Genomic DNA, 22397 nt, shown 5'->3' with positions numbered 1-22397 from the left:
CCATGCAGTGAGTGGGTGGGATATTGGAAGTTGATGCAGAGAGTGGGTGAGTTTCACAAGAACATCCTGTGCATAGGTGGGACATTCTGTAGTCCATACAGGTAGTGGGTGGGGCTTTGCGAGTCCATGCAGTGAGTGGGTGGGGCTTTGCGAGTCCAAGCAGTGAGTGAGCTGGGCATTACGCAGAGATGGGGTGAGTTTTGTGAGTCATTGCACAGATTGGTGAAAAACCGGAAACACAAAAGGCTGGCAGTTAACTTATTCAAAATACTTACCTAATCATGCATGCATAGAGCGCTTTCTTACACTGGTTATACAGTTACACAAAATTGTGCCTTAAATCAAAACACACAGAACTAACTTTTTAAAAACATGTAAAACAGAAGGCTGCACAGTGGCCAGCTGGGTCGCAGGTACAGATGCACCTCTACTGTGTGTGGAGGTTCCCTACGCCCCGGTGTCTGCAGGTTTCTTTGGTTCCTCCTACAGCCCAAAGACATGCAGTGAGGCTGATTGGCGTCTCTAAACACAGGTGTGTTTGGTCCCTATGTTGGGCTGAAGTCCTGTCCAGGGTGTACCCTGCCCCATTCCCTGTACTTCCTCGGACAGACTCCAGGCTTTCCATGACACTGTACCGGTTAAGTACTTGAAACATGGATGGACAGACCCACAGTAAATGCTTATACTTACCTGTGCCTGAAGGTTTGCTGGTTTGCATCCCTTAGTCAGCAGAGTGATCATGTACCTGCTGGGGCACTTAGGCAAGTCCCTTATCCTCAAGAACTAAAAATAGATGAGCCTGTGATCTGACTGCAACACATGCTCACCTGTATGTATGAATGAGCGGGACAGAATATGCAAAAAAACGAAAGAATTCCTGTGTATCTGTATATGAGTCTGGGTACAATGGAGAATAATGATAATGATGCCTTATTCTTCTGGATAAGCACTTATAACTGGCTTGGATGGATATTCATAAGATATATAATGAGACATTTCATTGAAAGTATGCCTGAAACATTTTCTGCATTCACAGCTGGTGCGTCTGCGGTGGTTATCTCATGCTATGGTAACATCAAACAGCTTCCAGATTTCCATCTTACCACCCATCCACATGCGCAAATCAGAAACACCTTTAAAAAGTAGCTAAAAAATGCATTATATATAGTTACTTTGTCGTTCTTCCTTGTTTGTTTTTTGGAGCAGCTTGTTGGAAGCTCAGCAGAAAATGAATGGACGGGAGACAGATCTCAGCCGGAATGTCGTGCCGGTAGCTAAAGAAGCCTCCATATTTGAGGCTTTATTTCGAAAGCGCGCATCAGGGGGTGGGGGTTAGTATAAGGATGGCAAAAGTGGGGGGCTGAAAGCTCTGCATATTTCTTTCCATCATAAAATAAAATCTTTTGTCACTTTCATGTTGTTTACTGGCTATTTGGCAAAAAAAAAAAAACTTTTTTAAAGAATAAAATAAAATCTTCAAAAGTATCTGCTAACAGAACCCAGATTTCTGTCATGCTTCCCAGCCCATCTGCTTCTAGTTTAGCGCGAGCTGGTGTGTAGGTATGGATGTGGAGCGCTGGGGAGGAAGGGTTAAGTTTAGTGAGGGATTCGGGGGTGAGATGGCTTCACCTCTTGTGTGAGGGCCAGGGGGGGGGCACTTCTCCGAGGCTGTGTTTGTCATTCTAAGAAATACTCTTTGCCTTAAACACAGACAGGGCCCATATTTCTTTCTCCTGCCGTTTATATGTTGTGTTATTGTAAGCGCTTTGCAATTTTAAGGGAAAAGCTTATAGTCCAAAAGATGAAAAGATTGTAAAAAATATATGTTTTATGAAATCTTGTTTTGCGTTGTTTTATTCTTTCTCTGTAAGTGCTAAAAGCTTACAGATTGGTTTCAGACTCCGACATTTACACAGATAATTCAAAGCATACAAATAACAAGCACACTGCTGGAAAAAGCATTTCTTTGGCCTAGACGAAACTTGCACAAGAACATGAGTGAATGAGGCCTTGCCTTGTCCAAAATCTCCGCATTGAATGGTAAATCAAAAATTTATGATGCAAATCAGGCCTGATAGTGAGCTAGCTTACCCTAGGGTTAGGGCGGGGACAATAACAGATTTTGTTGAACATAACCACTTTATACGATATTTTTTCATTCACGAGAAAAGCATTTTTATTGTTGTATGTACTTTTTATAGTCTTTGTCAGTCTCACTAATCCACACCTTAAATGACTTCTGGCTGCTTTATTTAAAAACCTTTTTTGTGAGGAAATGCTGTTGACAGTCAGGTTGGGAATCTCCAGGAGTTGCTGTCTCCCGAGAAGTGCTTCCCCCAGGCCTGTGTTCTGCTTCCGTCGGATGCTGTCGATGCGCACAGATGAGTTTGGCCCCTGAGCAGCCGCAGCGCCACCGGAGGCCTTTCCACTTTCGCGTGAAACGGGAAGGTTTCACAGGGAAGCCGCTGATCAGGGGCTCTTCAGAAGTGCGTTTCAGGAAACGTAGCCTAACTCACTCGTAGCCTAAACTAACCAGCACAGTTATCCTGAGACAAAGATACAAGAGGGAAAAAGCAGCTTAGTTAACCTTTTCATCAGCTCCTGGTGGCGGTTTTTGTTTTGATGATGCAGGGGTGACGCCAGCTCCCCCCCTCCAGCTCCCAAGAACCCCCCTCCCCCATTACTGCCCATGGCCCCATTGGTCTCCACAGACAGCCAGTCTGGCTCTGGCTGCCCTGCATCCCGGGCCAGTAATCTCACTGCACCTTCGAAAGCCACTTTTGTATCGGGCAGCTACCCGCTTGCAGCGGCGGGGGATCGAGCCTATCCGGACCGGTCCTCCCCTTAATGATCTGTCACCATGCGCCCTATTGAGGCCTAAGGAAGCGTGAAAGATTGCCGCCGAAACAAAGAGCTAAGTCCCCTTGTTGTACAAGGCCAATTTCTGCGACCCCCCCCCCCACCGCTAGCCGTGCCCCCCGACATCTCCTGCTTTATTAAACAGAGCTGGTTTTATTGCATTATTTAATTAGCCATTCCACAGTAAACTGTCATGCACCTCGGCCTGCCTCCGCCCCCCTCTATACCCCCCCCCCCCCGGTCACCGCCACCAACAACCCTCTGCTCCATGCTTGCTGCTGCCCCTTCCCCCACTCCCCTTGCCCCCCCCCCCCCCCCCCACAGGCCCCTTTATTGTGCATCTCACGCAATTAGCTGTGGGCCAGGAGGTGCGCTGCAGTCAGTCGGGGATGAGGAAAGAGCGATGGGAAAGAAAACATCAAAAAAAGGAAACATCAGCTGGGGCTGGGGTCGAGGCCCAGAGGGGCATGGAGCCCGGCGCCGCCTGACAGGCTGAGAGTCGGCTTTGGCGCCGCCACTGCCACTGATCGGGTGCTGGGCGGCGGAACCGCAGTGGCACAACGATGCTCAGAAACAATAATAACATAATGAAAAGTAAAGAAGCTTCTTGAAATCCCGGTTCCTTTCTGCTTTGTTCCACCTGATTTTCTCCAGGAGGCCCTTAAACTTTACATTGGCTGGCTTCCCCAAACCTCTGTCCCAAAGGCACTATCCGTGGCTGACTGGGGAGACAGGCAGGAGTGGACGCATAAAAACCCAATTCGCCCCAAATAATAATTTTTCAACATTTTTTTGGCATACCTTTAGACACTCGCTGTACATGTGACTCTCCAGCCTTTAGACCATCGCTGAATATGAGACTCTTCTGCCTTTTTGCACTGTATGTGTGACTCTCTGGCCTTGAGACACTCAGTGTACGTGTGACTCTCTGGCCTTGAGACACTCACTGTACGTGTGACTCTCTGGCCTTGAGACACTCAGTGTAAGTGTGACTCTCTGGTCTTCAGACACTCACTGTACGTGTGACCCTCTGGCCTTGAGACACTCAGTGTACGTGTGACTCTCTGGCCTTATGAGAAACACACTGTATGTGTGACTCTCTGGCCTTGAGACACTCTGTATAAGTGTGACTCTCTGGTCTTGAGACACTCACTGTACGTGTGACTCTCTGGCCTTGAGACACTCAGTGTACGTGTGACTCTCTGGCCTTGAGACACTCACTGTATGTGTGACTCTCTGGCCATGAGACTCTCAGTGTACGTATGACTCTTTGACCTTGAGACACTCAGTGTACATGTGACTCTCTGACCTTGAGACACTCAGTCTACATGTGACTCTCCGGCCTTTTTGTACAATTGCTGTATGTGTGAAAACTTTGGCTTTTAGACACTTGCTGTACATGTGACTCTCCGGCCTTTTTAGACACTTGCTGTACATGTGACTCTCTGACCTTGAGACACTCAGTGTACGTGTGACTCTCTGGCCTTGAGACACTCACTGTATGTGTGACTCTCTGGCCATGAGACTCTCAGTGTACGTGTGACTCTCTGACCTTGAGACACTCAATGTACATGTGACTCTCTGACCTTGAGACACTCAGTCTACGTGTGACTCTCCGGCCTTTTTAGACACTTGCTGTACATGTGACTCTCCGGCCTTTTTAGACACTTGCTGTACATGTGACTCTCCGGCCTTTTTAGACACTTGCTGTACATGTGACTCTCCGGCCTTTTTAGACACTTGCTGTACATGTGACTCTCCGGCCTTTTTAGACACTTGCTGTACATGTGACTCTCCGGCCTTTTTAGACACTTGCTGTACATGTGACTCTCCGGCCTTTTTAGACACTTGCTGTACATGTGACTCTCTGACCTTGAGACACTCAGTCTACGTGTGACTCTCCGGCCTTTTTAGACACTTGCTGTACATGTGACTCTCTGACCTTGAGACACTCAGTCTACGTGTGACTCTCCGGCCTTTTTAGACACTTGCTGTACATGTGACTCTCCGGCCTTTTTAAACACTTGCTGTACATGTGACTCTCCGGCCTTTTTAGACACTTGCTGTACATGTGACTCTCCGGCCTTTTTAGACACTTGCTGTACATGTGACTCTCCGGCCTTTTTAGACACTTGCTGTACATGTGACTCTCCGGCCTTTTTAGACACTTGCTGTACATGTGACTCTCCGGCCTTTTTAGACACTTGCTGTACATGTGACTCTCCGGCCTTTTTAGACACTTGCTGTACATGTGACTCTCCGGCCTTTTTAGACACTTGCTGTACATGTGACTCTCCGGCCTTTTTAGACACTTGCTGTACATGTGACTCTCCGGCCTTTTTAGACACTTGCTGTACATGTGACTCTCCGGCCTTTTTAGACACTTGCTGTACATGTGACTCTCCGGCCTTTTTAGACACTTGCTGTACATGTGACTCTCTGACCTTGAGACACTCAGTCTACGTGTGACTCTCCGGCCTTTTTAGACACTTGCTGTACATGTGACTCTCTGACCTTGAGACACTCAGTCTACGTGTGACTCTCCGGCCTTTTTAGACACTTGCTGTACATGTGACTCTCCGGCCTTTTTAGACACTTGCTGTACATGTGACTCTCCGGCCTTTTTAGACACTTGCTGTACATGTGACTCTCTGACCTTGAGACACTCAGTCTACATGTGACTCTCTGGCCTTTTTAGACACTTGCTGTACATGTGACTCTCTGACCTTGAGACACTCAGTCTACATGTGACTCTCTGGCCTTTTTAGACACTTGCTGTACATGTGACTCTCCACTTTTTGTGCCTTTGCTCTCCATCATAAACGCAATGTCACTTCAGTATACAGCCCCCTGCCCCCTTTCTGTATGTCCAGTTGTCCAGAAACATGATGTCATCCTCTTTAGCTGACCCCCCCCCCCCCCCAACCCCCAGGGCTCCTTTTAAAAGATGATTATTTTTACCCCCCACCCCCAGAGGAGCTGTGAAGGGAGGGGTTGTCTTAATTAGCTATTCTTGCTGTCTGGTTGGAAGGGAGGCTGCCTCCCTGTGTGGTGCTGCCCCCGCTCTTTAGACCTCAGACAATGTCTGCCTGGCGGGCGGCTGCCTCCACCCAGTGGGAGGCTGCTGGACCAGGTCAGCCCCCCCCCACCTTTCCCCTTCTCTCCCTCCAAGCCCTGCATGGAACCCCTGCTTTGTCTGCCCCGCTCCTTGCACCTTGGATTTCCGGAGGTAGCATGGATCACAGAGAATCTTTCAAACTTCGGGGTGTATTTGCCAGTTGGATGCTAATTTCACCACCAGGGGCATAACGGATCAAAACTGATTGGAGCATTTAACAGCAAAACAATGATTAGCGGTTAAGGTGCTGGGGAATAAGAGAAGCTTCCAGAAATTGCTACTGGGAACAAGAATGGTGATTCCGTATTTCAGTTCTTTTTTTATGTTTTTGGCCCAGTTAACCTCGTAAATAATCACGAACAATAAGATATGAGTCGCTGTTATTTGATGCAGCAAACTTCCAAACACTACAAATCCAGTGGTAGAAAGAGGTTCATATGAAACAGTGGTACCTTTGCAGAAGATAATGTCAGCCGCCACTCTGAGCAGAATTAACCAGAGGTGGAGATTTCAGGTCCAGTGAGTACAAATCCAGACCACGTTTTTGTTTCAACTAACCAGAATATAAAGAGTCACGGTCACAGAGCACTCAACTAATTGGTTGAAACAAAATCCTGAAATCTTCACCTCTGGAATTAACAGCATGTTAAATGGTTCCTTTTCTGGTCAAACGTAGTAATTTCAACAAGTGGACAGGCAGAAACATTTCAAAGGCAATGACTGGCTCACTGGTCTGGTTTATCCAAGTCCTGAGCTGTATGATGAAATACTATAGATTTTCAGGTAGTGAAAACCCAAATGAACTTATATTTAAAATAAAGATCTAGTATTTTGTAGGGCACTTTGGGGCAGGATGGCAGAAAATTCATGGGCGATACTGTTATACAGCAGAGATGCATGTGGGAAGTTGAGAAAGCATTACTCTGAGTTGGGTGGCTTATTGAGACATGCGCTGTGGCTCTGTGGATGAGTTGTGGTAGAACAGAGGGATGCTGGCCTACAGCATGACCACAGAATCCACGCCTCAGCACCCCCGACATAATCTGACGACGGAGAAACCCCACAACCTCACTTTTACCACCAGATCATAAAACCCGTGTGTCCTGCGTGCCACCCCCCCCCCCCCCCCCCAAACCCCAGGCACTGCGCCAAGCCTGAACTTTTGTTTCACGGCACCTGGTTTGGTGGTAAATGAGCCCCCTCCCCCACTGCCTCATTCCGGGTTTATAATAAACAGCTGTTGTTTTGATGTGGGATGGAATGGCGACGGGGGGGTCTGGGAAAGGGTTAAGGCCGAGGAGCGAGGAGGGTTTTCAGTGGCGGGGATGCGGGCGAGACAAGCCCTACGATAGCGGAGAACTGTGTCTGTCTCTCCTCCTGTCATAGGGCGGCCTTGTGTTATTCTCATGCTAATCGCACGGCTAATTACTGTTCTGGCTCTGACAATCAGGCCTGGCCATAGAGCCCCTCTCTCCGCTCCATTCATTCACCCTTCCCCTTTTCCTCCATTCTTCCTCATCTATGCTCACTCTCTCTCATCCTTTCCTAGACTTTCTAGATTTTTCCTTCGAGTCCTTGCCAGCTCAATTTACCGCTCGGCCTCTCATGCCGCTCCCCCCCCCCATATTTGCAAGGCCTTTTTTCTCCTCTAACCCCCAAAACCTAAAAATCTCAGAACCACACCCTGGTTTTGACCCGGACTAAAGCCTGACCTTGTAAAGCTATAATAAGCCAGCTGTCATTAATTGCCAGTGTGCTAGTTAATGAGTGCCTTAGGAGTATTGGCTCACAGGCATTGGATGCATTATACATTTTGCCACTAGTTAATTTGGTCTCAAAAGTAGGGTGGATGAAACACAAATGTTAAGAAGCGGCACAGGTGATTGGCCGTCTGCTTTTCCAACCGGCACTCCCACTAGCTAATAGCCATTTGACACACTGGAGGTGACGGCACAAGCAAGCCAACGTCCACTGGAGGACAGGGCAATGTCTTACTGCGGGCAACTGGAGGCCCGTGACGGGGGCCACCTGATAAGCCCCTAGGGGGCGTCGACGCGGTGATCCGCGAAACCCCAGCCGACTTAACACCTCCCACGGCAGAACGATGTGAGATATGCCCTGCTGCTATGGAGCTACTGGCCAAAGTCAGTTGACTTAGACCTAACCCTGACTGTCTTCCCAGTCTCTCACCCCATCATCTCCTCCATTGCCGTCTCTCCTGCCTGTCCTCCTAGCTCCCCAGCTGACTGAAACACGGCTTCCAGCGATGGGGCCTGTTCCTCCCACACCGCCACCTCCCCGGTTTAGCTTCAGGGTACTCCTCTTCCTGCTCCTCACCGCGACCTGTGCCCCTTTTGGGGGTGTGACCCCCTCACACGCCTCACCAGGCTGTCCTCTCAGCATAACATGTGCTTTTCAAGCCAGAGCTCTGTGCTATGACGCCCCCCCCCGCCATACACCCCCCCCCAAACCTTTGCTGGTTAACCATAATGTTTATTCATAACTCCCAATTTGTTGACAACTGTGAAACTTAATCTGTGTACAAATGTTTTGACATCTGTCTTCCTCACTCTGTTAGGACACCAGCTACACAGATAGCTGCTCCCTAACCTGTGTAAAGTAGGAGACGGTCCAGTATAACTCCACCGGCTGACTTTAGACTAAGGGCAAAGGTTCTTTGGGCTGAATACAGGTTATAATGCTTCCAGCAGAGGATTAGTGCTGAATAACTTGTATGCTTCAGCCAAAATATTGTTGACCCACAACTGCTCCTCAGTATGTACAACATGACAGTAATAATAACCAAGTTGTATTGTGACAAACTGACATGCTTGTGAAATGGATCATGGCTACGGAGCATATTACCAATATGCATTAAAAACAACATTTAGAAAGTGAACTGGGAGAGTTTAGGCTTTGAAGATACTCTAGGAATCATCTTCAGCAAAGCTCCACACTGTCAGAGTACTGACGCGCACATCACTGTCACAATGATTATCATTTTATCAGGTGTCATCATAAAGATGGCGTTCCTACAACAGGTCTGGTTTCCCCTCTGGGTCTTCACGCTTCTGGATACTGCCACGATAGCAATGTATAAACTACAAATCCAAAATGAATCATTAATCATAACTCTTATTGAGAACAATATGGAGCACCATAGGGCCCTTAAAGAAAACGGCATTTCAATGGCATTTAAGGCTAGGGAGGTGATGCTATGATTATATAAGTCCTTGGTAAGACCCCACCTAGAATATTGTGTGCAGGTTTAGTCGTCATATCTTAAGAAGGACATTGCTGCCTTGGAAAAGATGCAACGTACGGCGACGAGAATGATTCCTGGTCTTAGAGGAATGTCTTATGAGGAGAGATTAGCTGAGATGAATCTGTTTCGCCTGGAGCAAAGGAGACTAAGGGGGGACATGATCCAGGTATATAAGATTCTAACAGGTCAGGATGCTGTTCAGCATCATTACATTACAATATTAGTTTAAATACTAGAACTCGTGGCCATAGGTGCGAATTAGCGAAAGAACATTTTAAAATGAATTTGAGGAAGCACTTCTTTACACAGCGTGTAGTTAGAGTATGGAATAGTCTTCCTGCTAGTGCAGCGCAAGCTAAAACCCTGGGTTCCTTTAAATCAGAGCTAGATAAGATTTTAACAACTCTCAGCTATTAGTTAAGTTCTCCCCAAACGAGCTTGATGGGCCGAATGGCTTTGCTGTGGTAAGATAATAGACATTAATTATCTGCATGCATGTACATTTCATGCGATCACATTGGGGGATATGCTGCATCAAAACCCACCTGATTAATAATGTGATACGGCATACCCCCAGCCTCCCCCATTACCTACATCTGCGTCATCTGTGCATGAACATAAATCTGAGACCTTACCATGACAGCATCCATCAGTACCACACTGCAGAGATACCTCTAGGGAAGGCAGGCCGAACCACATCAGCAAAGGGCCAACAGGCCTGCAGGAGCACCACACCACCCCCTCCTGCCAGGAACCAGCACAACTCCCCGTACCTGTCGCTCGTTGAGGCTTCAATGGCTGCCGTGACGAAGGTCACATACAGGGAAGGTCATTATTGGTCTAAATTCACACGTATAGGCTTGTCAAACATAGCTTCCTTTCCCATTTCTAACACCAAAGTAGCAACTCTGCTGGGGGTGGCCCAGATTGGGGGTGGCAGTGCACCCCCACGGCAGAGGCAGCAGCCCGGATCCCATGGTGTAGTGGCGGGGATGACTGCCATGCGCTAATGGCCAGTCTCAGTCCACCTCTCTAACAGTGTGGAGTGGTGAAAGGCTAGGGGAGAGTGCCCCATTCACCGAAACAAGTGCTTTTCCAAATAACATGCGTTCCAAAATTTGACAGTTTTGGGAACGGCATGTCCGTTTTCATGAAATAGCCCCTCCCTCCCAATAAAAAGCAAAAATGTCTGTTAATATTCATCGTTGAAAACCAGACATGGTCTGCATTGGTTTTTGTTCTTATAATGGCTGGGACAGGGTTAACTGAGCCTGGAATACCTCCTTGCAGCTTGACTCACTAATTAAAATAATGGATTTTTAAAAAAGCATCGGATCTTCGGTTCTCTTTAAGTTCTGCATATAACACAAGTCCTTGTGTCCCTGTTCGCTATTTATAATTGCGGCAAGTTTGATTGGGCCATCAGTCATTAAGTTAGTAACGGATTAGGCAGACAATCAGATAACACCGAGTCTTAGCGCTTTACGGCTGATGAGCTTTTTAGTTTTCGCTGTGACGGAGTACAAATTTAGTTCAGTTTATTCACTTCTTATCCATACACCCGGGCTAAATCCCAGTTACTTGCAGTTAATTTTAAATTCTAAATCCAGGGCTGTAAAGTTCATTAGCGTCATAGTACCGTAACATTGTTATATGTGGTCGATGATATTTATAAAATGGCCCTGATGATACAGTAGCGGTCTCGAGTTTGCTGTATAATACCTATCTCCCAAAATAATACCGTGATTTTTTTTTTTACAAGCTAATTTATGTGGAGAATTTGTTAGGAGTTTCGTGCAGGTATGTTTAAAGTAAAAATAAACCCTAAATAACATGAAATACATACGATATCCCGAAGAAGTGGAATATAACAGCGAATTTTAACGTGCTTAAAACAAAACTCATATTCGGTTAAAAGTTAAAATCAGTAGACGGTAACATGCACATTTTATGCATAGATTAATGACAGTATGGTAGCCTATTTGTTTAGTCTCTAGTGGTGTAAATCTATTGTTCGCATATCTTTCTGGCTGCGGTTTAGCATGTATTATGTTCAAGCAGACGTATCAATGTACAATGCTATAGTAAGTAGGCGCTGACCTCTAAATATGATAACCGCAACGTGCATGATGTGTTTGCTTTGCGCTGGAACAATGCCCTCTAGCGGCGCACGAGCAAAGCCTTGTAGTCCCCATCGTTTCTCGAATCCAATTTGACTACAGAAAAACGGTGTTTGAGTTATAATTCTGTATATACTGCGGTTTGAAATTTTAATGTGTCATTACATTTAAATCTAATCTAATATAAATAACGGCAGTTCTATCTATCGGATGCGTATTAACGCAGTCTATACGTTTCCTGTTAAAAATCAGTGGAAGGTGAAAGTGTTGATTTAGATGTTCCACCGAATTAAAGTTTTATACACTGGCATTTTAGAATTTTAAGTTTTTCATAAAGAGCAACTAAAGGGCTAAATAGATATAACTACTGTACTAAGTAACTTATGAAAACATCTTAGAAGTGCGGTATGTGCTAATAAAATCACAATAATGGTATGATGAGACTTAAGGCGCACATGGAACGTAAAGTCGGCAGTATGTGGTTGGCAGAGGCGATGGTAAAAGCTGTCAGACCCTTGTAAATTAATAAAAATGTGTAGTATCCTGTTCGTTAATAAAATCTACCAGTTCAGGCGCTAAACAAAACATTTTAGCATATCCTAAAGAAGACACCGGTTATCGATTCCACTCAAGCTTGCCATTCGGCTATTAAAACATGTGCATTATTTTCATAAACGCGATTTTCTGGTTCGTACAATATATTCACCACTTCATGTTGTCCTTGCGATAAAAGACTGAAATGTTTTCTCAAGCAATGCGCTCAATAATTTCCTATGTAGCCTACTTATACAGCCCAGGCCTATTATAACCACGAAAAACTGTTTTCGTGTTATCTTTTATATATTGCTTTGGGAACGTTTCATCTATTAATAAATATAACATGAAATGTAAAACGCTTGTGTTTAACAAAGTATGTCCATTTATAGTATTAATTGTCTTTTTATTTTATGACCACAAGGTTCAAGCTGCGGTTCTCTTTCATTGGCAACGGTCCTTTTAAACAAAGGCGGGATGTTAATGCAGGCATAATGTGGACCTCTGAAGACGAAGTTTGATGTTTGCCCTTTATCTCATGGGAATGTTATAAATTAGGAAACACTTAAGTGGTTCAATTAAGAATAAAACGACTTCGTATTGAACCTATTATCTCTTAAGTGTGTCAGTGTGTAGCCAGATATCTGTCACTTGAGCGGTCTGTAAGCAAAGACAAAAAAAGAGATAGTAAATAAAACGAGGGGGAAACTAAGAAAAACATCGAAACGAAATAAGGTTAATGTCAGATTTTTAGTTCGCTCGAAAAAATAAAACGTACAAGACGCATCTGCGAACTGGCATGCGTTGGATACACAGGTATCTTTAGGACCCTGCGGAGTCGCATTGATAGTGGCCGGCTCTTCGCGCAGGGCGAGGGGGGCAGAGAGGGGCTGTCAATCATAATGAAAGTGACATGAGTGGGCAGGACCCGCTGACACTTTGTTCCATCGGAGGGGATATTTAACTTGGGATTGAGCTCTGCTCGCAACAGACACACACGATCACACAGTGTGCCTAAGCAAAAAGGGACTCTCCGGAGCCAAAGTGTCTCAAACAGGGGTTCCTGTAACAGGGGATACTGTACTAGCTACCAAGGGGACAGAAGCTCTCCCGGGGGACTGCGACAAAAAACTTACCGGCCAGAGACTGCTCAATTCGGATTGCCGTCTTGCCATGCACTGATGGCATGACTAGCAGTTTATTGGAAGAATTTCAAGTTATTGAAAAAGAGAAGGGTCAAAAAAAGAGTTGTATCTGAGAAAAGTAAAGTTAGGTGACAGCTTGTGTCTAAAATGGACTGCGTAGAAATCAGTTTGAATTAAGAAATATTTCAAGGCAGCGCGAAACCTGTTGACTTGAAGACGTTTCATCGCTTTGAAAGACAAATTTATTGTTTGTCTCTTCGCGGAATGTACGTTTTCTTTGGAAAAAAAGAAGTGATTTTTCCCCCTTTCATTTGGACCGAATTTTACTGTGTAGTTCAAACATGGAATGGTTATCCTAAATTGTACTGACGATTCCAAGGGAACCAATGTAAGTACTAAGAAAGACTATTCCCTAACGCAATTTCTGAAGGAAGCTGAACTTTGGGATATCGGTACTTCACAAGCGTCCAGACTAGAAGCTGCTAAACGTTACTTTTCAGCAAATGGATTTTGCTTTCATTTTTGGAATCTCACAGTCCTGAACTCTGCATCACTACGGTAAAGATAAGCTTGACTAAGTCGTATTTAAAACTCGAAGCTGCGTTATTTTACTTTTTAAACTGATCTCGTTTTAGAACATTTTGGATCTAATTTTTTTCCCCTATTTCTTTCCGGGCAACACGGATCTATAGATCGCTTCATTCCAGGCGACACTCGCGCCAGCCTCTGTCATCCAGTCTAGACAATTTGTCGTGGCTTAGAGTCTCTAAGTAACCATGACGACCATCAGAAACCCAATGTGAATTTTGCAGAAAAATAGTAAAGAAAGAGGCAAGAACGGGATCGGCGAAGAAGGAGGGTTTTTCGATGTTAATATCTCTGCAGGGAGGAAATTCCCTCTATGAAAGACTTGCAATAGTGAGCAACAGAAAAGTCAGAAGAATATTGCAAGTCTAGGGATCCCTAAACAGAAACCCCTTTGCTACATGACATTCAAACCCGGCATGGTCTATTAAAAGTATCGTCTTGCCGGTGCTTTAACATCGACTATTTATGAAACCCATAGGCTTCACATTTCAAAGTGAACAGTATCTGTGAAAATAACCTTGTAAAGAAGTACAATCAGAAGAGAAATATGGGCTTTTCCCAGGCGCTCCTCGTCTACGTCTTCGTGTCCATCCATCTTGGTGTATCTCAGCATTTTTTCCGCCTGCGTCCTTCGCCCAGCGAGCACCTCCCGGTGCCCGATCTCAAGGAAGACCCGGACCCAGAGTATGATCCCCGGGAGCAGGACCTCGCCGAGAGAACTTTGCGGAAAAAGCTCGGCAGCAACTTCGACCCCAGCTACATGTCGATCACCCATCCCTTGCTGGTGAATCTGTCCACCCCTGAGCCGCCGAAACGGCTGCCAGGACCGATGCCCATGGAAATCAAAAAGCTGGATCTCTCCGAGACTCCATACGGAAGGCGGGTAAAAGTTGGCAAGAAGGCCCGCAGGAAATTTCTCCAGTGGCTGTGGACATACACGTACTGTCCGGTAGTGTACACCTGGAAGGACCTGGGAGTGAGGTTCTGGCCACGCTACATCAAGGAAGGCAACTGCTTCAATGAGCGCTCTTGTTCCTTCCCAGAAGGCATGTTTTGTAAGCCCGTCAAGTCAATCACCAAGACTTTCCTCAGGTGGTATTGCCAAGGATTTTTAAAACAGAAATATTGTACGTGGATACCGGTGCAATACCCAGTCATTTCGGAATGCAAGTGCTCTTGTTGAGTTTTCTAAGGGAAGGGTTAGGGGAAACAGACTGGAAATACGGTTTCTATTGCACTGTTAACTTTCAAAAAAAAAAAAAAAAAAAAAAAAAAAACAAGAGATGGGCTATCGTGTCATATCTGAGAGCATGGTGGCGAATCTATTTTTATATATAGCATTTTAATTAAGATACCAACATTGTACATATTTATGATTAAAAAGCAGCTATTTTTTTTAAATGAACAGGACCATATTTTATTTCAGCCCTGAAACGTGTTTTGGGGGAACGTAAGCACTTCAGAAAGAAGAGCTTTTATTTTTATGAAAAACTGAAGTTGGACATGCGTAAACGTCTCCGAGAAGTTTTTGTTTCAACAGGACATTGATGCTGACTGATCTTTCACTGCAAAATGCTGCCTAGTTTTTTTGTATGATATTAATATTAATAATAATAATAATAATTGAAAAGTTGAGGATAAAAATATATAAAGGCGTGAACTCAGCTTTTGGAATACGTATAGTATTGTAGAAAGTTTAAACAAATCTGTACAATGTATTTATTATTTTAACGATTGTGACTATAGAACATAAGGAAAATAGAGTATACCAGTAATTATGGGAGATGTCTACTTGAATATTTCTAAAATAAAAAACGAAACATATCAGTGTAAATGTAATTACACGTTTTAGCAATAAAGTCTATCTTTTAAACGTTACTTCTGTCAAACTAGTTGCTTAACTTGTTTGTGTTTGCCTCAAAGAGCGGCGGGTGGGGGGGGTGGTGGTGCCGGGGGGGGGGGGGTTGATGCTGATACTGAAGGGGCTGTTAAAATCAAGGTAAGTGTTTAAGGTTTCAGCTCGTGATGCCCGATGAAGGCTTTTGCGGACAGTGCACACACAGAAACCGAATCACTGTGCAGCCTTGAAGCAACCAACATCTCTCAGCCGAACGTGTGTCCTGAATGCAACGTCACTCGGTATATTTTACAAATGAAATAGTTGCAGTGACCCATATGTTCTGATATATATATATATATATATATATATATATATATATATATATATATATATATATATATATATATATATATATATATATATACGCGCTATCCATCTCGTTACTCTGCACACGGCACAGAATACAGAGACGATTTCATGCACCGAAAACACGGTTTGGATAAATAAAACAATGGCTAGCCTATAACAACGACGTCAGTGGATAATGTTAATTTAAAAACCGAGCGAGGGGTAGTTCTAGTCTGTAAGAAGAGAAATGGGCAATTAAAATGTTATTCAAAACAAGGGCGCAACTGGTTTGCTAGAAATGGAAACAGTGCATGACTTCATTCCAGCAGGGACTCTACTTAAATTGAGCTTTAATTGTTCCTTAAAAATACGTTAGTTATTTTACAGGGATCAACGTCATTTAGCGGCAGTTAAGAATTCATTTCAAGCGCATTTAATGGCATGCGCGTGTTTTAGCGATTCTGTTCCTATGGCTTGTGATCGTTATTGGTTTTGTCACTTGCTGTGTGGTATTTATGACAGCAAAAAACTGGAGGGATTTGTTTAAGGAAAAAGGAAGCGTGCCAATCGGGGAGGGGGGCGCTTTCCTCGCTGTCTGCCTCGCCTGATGGTGTCTCGGGGTTTTGGACGCTCCGCACTGACTCCCAGGCGCCGCTCAGCCGCCCCCTCTCCACTGGACAGAATGGAGCACTTGGGAAACACAGTAACCTTTTCAAGTTCAGCCTGGCGTATAACTATCAGCAGCGTGTGAAAGGGGCGCTTAGATACCCAACTGGAGAAGAACCCGTTTTTATTAGCTTATTATGTTTTATTTAATCGTATGTTTTCATTTGATCTCGGTACGCATTGCATCTTGTGTTACTGCCCTGCGTGCCTGGGGGACGACGAACTGTTAATAAACTATTTTCATGCTCCCTAGAGATCGCCGTTTTATTGCAGGGTTTAGCTCACGGTGATACAGACGACCTTTGAGTGCAACTCTATGGTCCGCTTCTAAATCGAGACCCTTAACCCGTGAAGTGCCTTTAAAAAAATCACACCGGTTCACCCTCTTTTGATTCATCGCATCAAACACTTGGAGCAATTTCTGTTAATCCTTTTCTTGCCAGGAATATCCGGCGAGACAGTACGCAGCAAAATAAATGCCCGAATTCCTTTCTTTCCAGACTGCAAGGATGCCAATAATGTAACCACTAACTTGACTAAGCTAAACGTTCATGACTTCTCTGAAAAGGAACATGTTAATATTTCATATGCTACGTGAATATCTTAAACCATAGGTTTTTAAAAAACGAAGAGCTCTATGATGTCCTACAAGTAGCCTATAGTCAGATCGGCGCGTTTTATTTATAGATCAGTTTACAAGTTCGTTGATTTATCAAACGATTCGGCTTGCGTTTTATGTGCTGCTTAAACATGTCGACAGTGGAAATTTATGCAAAATCAAATAAAGTAATGCTGAAATGAGCAGTTTTTATTTTGTAACCACATAGACTGATGCAAGTAGATATAGTATTAACCAGGATTAACGACTGCAGTTAATGAGAAAGAAAGTCCTCATTGAAATTCCTCACGCCATTGTGGCGTTCCGGGGGGGGGGGGGGGGGGGGTGGGGGTAGGCCTATGTTCCGCCATGGCAAGACTAGCCTCCAGTTCCTTGCGCGAACGATTACTTTTTTGAAGAAAGACAAAGGCAAATATAATGCACCTGTCATTGCGGTTTGAATGCTGCAATACAGAGCTGCGAATTAAGGTCTGCGTTTTGAATAACCTGTGCAGTTATTCAGTGCTCAGCACCTTGACCAGCATCGTATACGCCACATTTCTTAGTGCTTTACAGACTATGTACGAACCCAAGCTCAGTTGTTCCTATCTTCTGCTTTATAACACGGAGCAGACTTATTGTGAGAAAAAAAGAAGAGACGTGTGCGTGTTCATAATCAGGCCAATGGATTTAGTTTATTGCATAATTACGAACGTCTTATGTAATTTTCTGCACACTGTGTTCTTCAGGTGGAACAAATAGATCAAACGTGTGTGGTTCTGACTTAGGTTTGTAAGCGACCCGGGGCAATCTCGCCCAACACAACCGCAAAAGGGTTTTGATCTGCAATCGGGTGCGACAAGCTTTTATCCTACTTGGAATTATATTTAAATGAAGTCTGATCCTAAACGTGTGCTCTCATTTTCCCAGGCGGGAAAGTCGCAGAATCACTGAACGAAAACAGGTGCTTTAAAAAAAAAAAACGTGTTAACTTCTCATTTTGTGTCGCTACTATATATTCGGTCAAATGAAACATCATCGAAGGATTAAATGCCTTGGACACATTCAGAATAAATGGACTAATAAATGGACTTTGGACTGCGATTAATTAATTGGCATCACTAATACCTGTTGAAAACGGGTGAGAAGCTAATCCCCTTCAGAATGGAATTGTAATTAGGAGATAAGGAAAAAGGTCATTATAGTGGGGTATTGGCATTCTCTATAGTGGGCTCTATATAATCAATGATTATCATATTTGTGTGTAACATAGTGGTGCATTTGGTAGCTTCCTTTATACAGCTGTGGGCACAGATCTGGTTCTTGTTGTGTCCCAGTAAAGGCTGCATGTGTGTCTTCCAGTTACTCAGCAACCTCCAGCCCCCACTTATGCGCTCGTATCACTTAGCGTCCCACGATGGAACAACCCTCCTTATGCTCAATGGCTCAATGGCGGTTTGCCAAGCCTGGGATATGAACCAGCAACATTCTGATTGCAGGCACAGAGCCTTAGCCTGCTGGGTTGCACACCACTCCACAGTGCTTACTGAGTGAGCTGGAGACTTTTTAACGGTTTCCTATAGTGAAATGTATGCAAAGTGTATCAGTTCAGTTATACTTACTGTAACACTCACACATTCAGTTCTTTATTTACACATAATGTATGTGTTGCCTATGTGAAGATTCCACTGCTCTTACAAACCATATATTGACAGGTAATACACATGAATGAGCGATAATTGGTATAAACATGCAAATAATATTTTCATACATAAAAAACATGCATAGAAAACCACCTACACTGCGGTTGGTACAGAATGTCAAAGCAATGTTTTTGCCAGGGGAATCAACTCATGCCCTTCTGATTAGTTTGCATATGGTGTTGTCCGGCTACTGTGATCTCCTGCCTTACCTGTATTTTCTTATTTCATGGGTCTTGTTCCTGTTGTTCATGTATTACAAAAAAAAAATGACTTTTGAAGATCGTTGAAACGGAAACGCTTTTCATAATGAGCGTAATATGCCAGCGTCAGCTTTTGTCTCTTAAGCTATTAGTTATGTCAAGGGTGTCACTCTGGCAAATGTTTCAGCTACAGTAAACAAAGGCGTTTGATACGTAATGGAGTTCAACCTCGTCCTGAGATCAAAAACACTTCAAAAACTCGAACCACATGCTCATCAGACAGGAGAGAAATCTTTGTACCCTACCAGTTAACATCTCGCAGAAGGTGTTTCTGCACTGACCTATGTTGCTGACTTGGAAAATTCCGTCTTTGTTCTTCCTCTGGCTTTGACGTGCCAACTTTTTGAAATAAAGGGTTTTGCCACTTTTCTCCCCCCCATTACTGTTGAAATTCAAGGCAAAAGCTTGAAAGAGTTTTTGTTTCGCTCTTTTCAAATTAAAAGGAGTGCATAAAGTGCTTCAGTCTGATTGGATCAGTTCGACAGATCTGTGTGTTAGCAAGAAGATGCACGCCAGGGATTGGTACAATGGCCTGATGTATACATTAGCTTAATGCACTCTGTTCTTTCAGTGGCGTGTTGATAGCATTTCCCTGCAACCAGCAGCACTTTATCTACATTTTTGCCGTATGGATATCATCTCCTGCAGGATTTATTCTTTATATATCTGCCTTCCTGTGGCCCTGACTAAGAGTTCCTAGATTGGTAGATATGGTTTGTTATGCAATAATACAATACAGTAAACAGTGTTACTTTTCAGCGCATGCCACTTTAGATAACTTCAAAATAATGCAGATTTGAATATTTATAGCTGAAATGGAGCATCTAAAAACATTCCAGACTTATCTTTAAAAACTCCGTCAGCCATCTCTATCAGTTAAAACGAATATCTGTGATTTGTCGGTAAAACATGCAGATAATTCTGGCAAGATGCTGCCATGGTTGTCTTGATCCGTGTCCTGCTCTACTCACTTGACTCATCTCCTGTCACCCGATCACATGTGATCTGAACTCTGAACACGGGATACATAGCCACCGAATTTGATGTGAAATAACAGCATGTATGAAGCAGGACTCAGTAGAAAGGAAATTATTGATGATGACAGGGTATTAGATGCAATAGAGCACACAGTGATTAACATAGTCGTGGGCTACGATCTTGAACGCCATCTGATTGGCTCCCTATGAATTCCGCCCTGCCTTTGGCTGCGGTTTGGGGGTGTCTGAGCGGGGGTGTGTGGTCCACTGACGGCTGCCCAGTGGTCTGTGGATGCCTTTCAAAATAGGGTCACTCCCTAGCCACCCTTGCAACTTTCTGCCTGGTTGGCTTCTCGACAGACGTGGCGCAGTCGATGCTCCTGAGTCTGCACGCATGGGAGCCTGGTATCTCAGTGCTGCGCATCCTTTACTGCAGACATGCGCCATGACATGCATGCTTGTGACATGCAAGAGATGGCTGAGAAAGCAGCACCTACCTCTTCCCAGCTGCATAACTTTTAAAAAGCGTGCAAAGTCTAGCTAGTAGTTAGACTGTTAACCAGTCACTCATCACCTGTAGCTGAAGTGTTAATCTGCCTAAGTTTGCCTTTCAGTCTGTCTACAGAACTCGTTGAAATTGGGGCGGGGGGGGGAGCAGTGGTGTAATAGCACCTTTTATACCCCCTCTTTACACCCTTTCTTTAAAATCATTAGCCAAATATGTGCAAGGTAATTAAAACAACACTGGCCGAGTTATTTAAAACTGTGCACAGATCCTATCAAAAATAAGGAAATTAAAAAGGTTTCTGTTAACATCTCATTGCCTTATGAATGGAGAATGTAGTGAGGGGAATGAAACCGATGAAACCGACAAAAGTGAATAAAGACTCTTAATTGGTCTTGTGTGAAAAGGGGCGGAAATGTTTATTAGCCCTTGGACTAGCCATGTATTCATGAAATGTGGTCTCCATGGTTACCACTCCGGTTTCACACCTGCCTGCGCTCCGTGTCTTAATAGGGTTGTGCTAATTTACATTTCAGTATGTCGTTCTGAAGATATTTTATATAGTAACAACATTCTTTTTTGCTTTGATTTACTCAAAATAGCATCAGGACTGATCATACATATATCAGGTATTCACATGTAACAGCTTAGCTTAGATTTCTTAAACCTCTATGTCATTAAATACCAAAGCTTTAATTAGACCTGCAGAGTGTAGCTGCCAATCAGATAATTGTGAGTAGCTTATTAATAAAGGTATCACTGGTAAACAAATTCCATTAAAGACAAATATACCACAGTAGTGCACAAAAAAAACGTAAAAGTAGAAAATCCACGGCATCTTAACATACATCAGTGCTAGGATGTTTTCCAAGTTTTACTTCAAATGTCTCCTAACTGCATCTTTCAGATTTAAATAATTCCTTCCATCTATCTTTCAGCAGCTTGTCTCGTTCAGGCTCACAGGCTATGCCATTTTCAATAACCATTTGAGATAAATTTTAAATTGTACAATATGGGTTTTCAAAAATGTATCCAAATTGATCTATGTTATTAGAAGTGTGTCTTAATTTAAAAACATTTCCCGGGACAGAATTCTTCTAAGTTTTGTGTAATTTATACTAGTGTAAAGAGACTCTTTCGGTTCCTGCTTGCAGATTGCTATGTCTTGGGTTAGCCTGCCTCGACATGGCCAGTGCCTTGAGTTTTGCAACAGCCATTAATTCTGGCAACGTGCAGCACAGACGGCTGCAAAACCTCACAAACTGCAAGCTTCTGGATTTAAAGGGAGTGCCAGAGACGTGTCGTTTAATTTGCTCCCTTTCATTTTTCCCACAATAGAAATTTCACTTCCACCCAGCTAATTGCTTGCGCCTTGAAGCTTTGCTTCAGCTTTCCTTCAGACCTGCAGTGAAGCGTTTAGGAGGCAGAGCGTGCATGGACTCAACTTTGCCTTTCGGTTGCATTGTGGGAAATTATTCCGCATTCACTGCACTCCTGAGAGGAGGACAAAAAGAAAGGGAAAGTGTGCAGCACTTCCTTCTATTTTTTTCCCCCCTGGCACAAAGAGGGGGCTGAACAGGTGAAAATAACTGGTCCCATTGTGTCCGGCCTGACATAGGCTGCTGGACCTGATGTACTGACGCCGGGCTGTCTGTCTTATTCAACGGAGGTGGTCTTTTCAGAGCCAGAGACAAGGGCACATAGTGAGGAGGGTGGGGGGGGGGGTGCCGGGAAGGGGACTGAGTGCAGAGGGGGCCGGCATGCCGGTGGCAGGTTACCAAAAACAGATCCACGCACAATAGGCGGGGGCATTCCTGGAGTAACCTCCGAACACCTTAGAGGAAGCCGTCGGATTTATTAGTGTCAGTGGC

At 44.2% G+C, this 22397-nt stretch overlaps 1 protein-coding gene across 1 annotated transcript; it reads left to right on the top strand.

The window, feature by feature from the left end:
- Positions 1 to 12849: 12849 nt before the first annotated feature.
- Positions 12850 to 15507, top strand: nog2 (noggin 2). The gene has a single exon (XM_049015513.1). It carries the CDS (start codon positions 14177 to 14179, stop codon positions 14810 to 14812), a length of 636 nt encoding a protein of 211 aa, XP_048871470.1. The 5' UTR covers positions 12850 to 14176; the 3' UTR covers positions 14813 to 15507.
- Positions 15508 to 22397: the final 6890 nt, after the last annotated feature.

This window comes from Brienomyrus brachyistius, chromosome 5, assembly GCF_023856365.1.
Source record: "Brienomyrus brachyistius isolate T26 chromosome 5, BBRACH_0.4, whole genome shotgun sequence".
In the NCBI taxonomy this organism is placed as follows: domain Eukaryota; kingdom Metazoa; phylum Chordata; class Actinopteri; order Osteoglossiformes; family Mormyridae; genus Brienomyrus; species Brienomyrus brachyistius.
The sequence above is the reverse complement of the archived record's forward strand: the minus strand, read 5'-3'. Positions and strand labels throughout refer to the sequence as shown.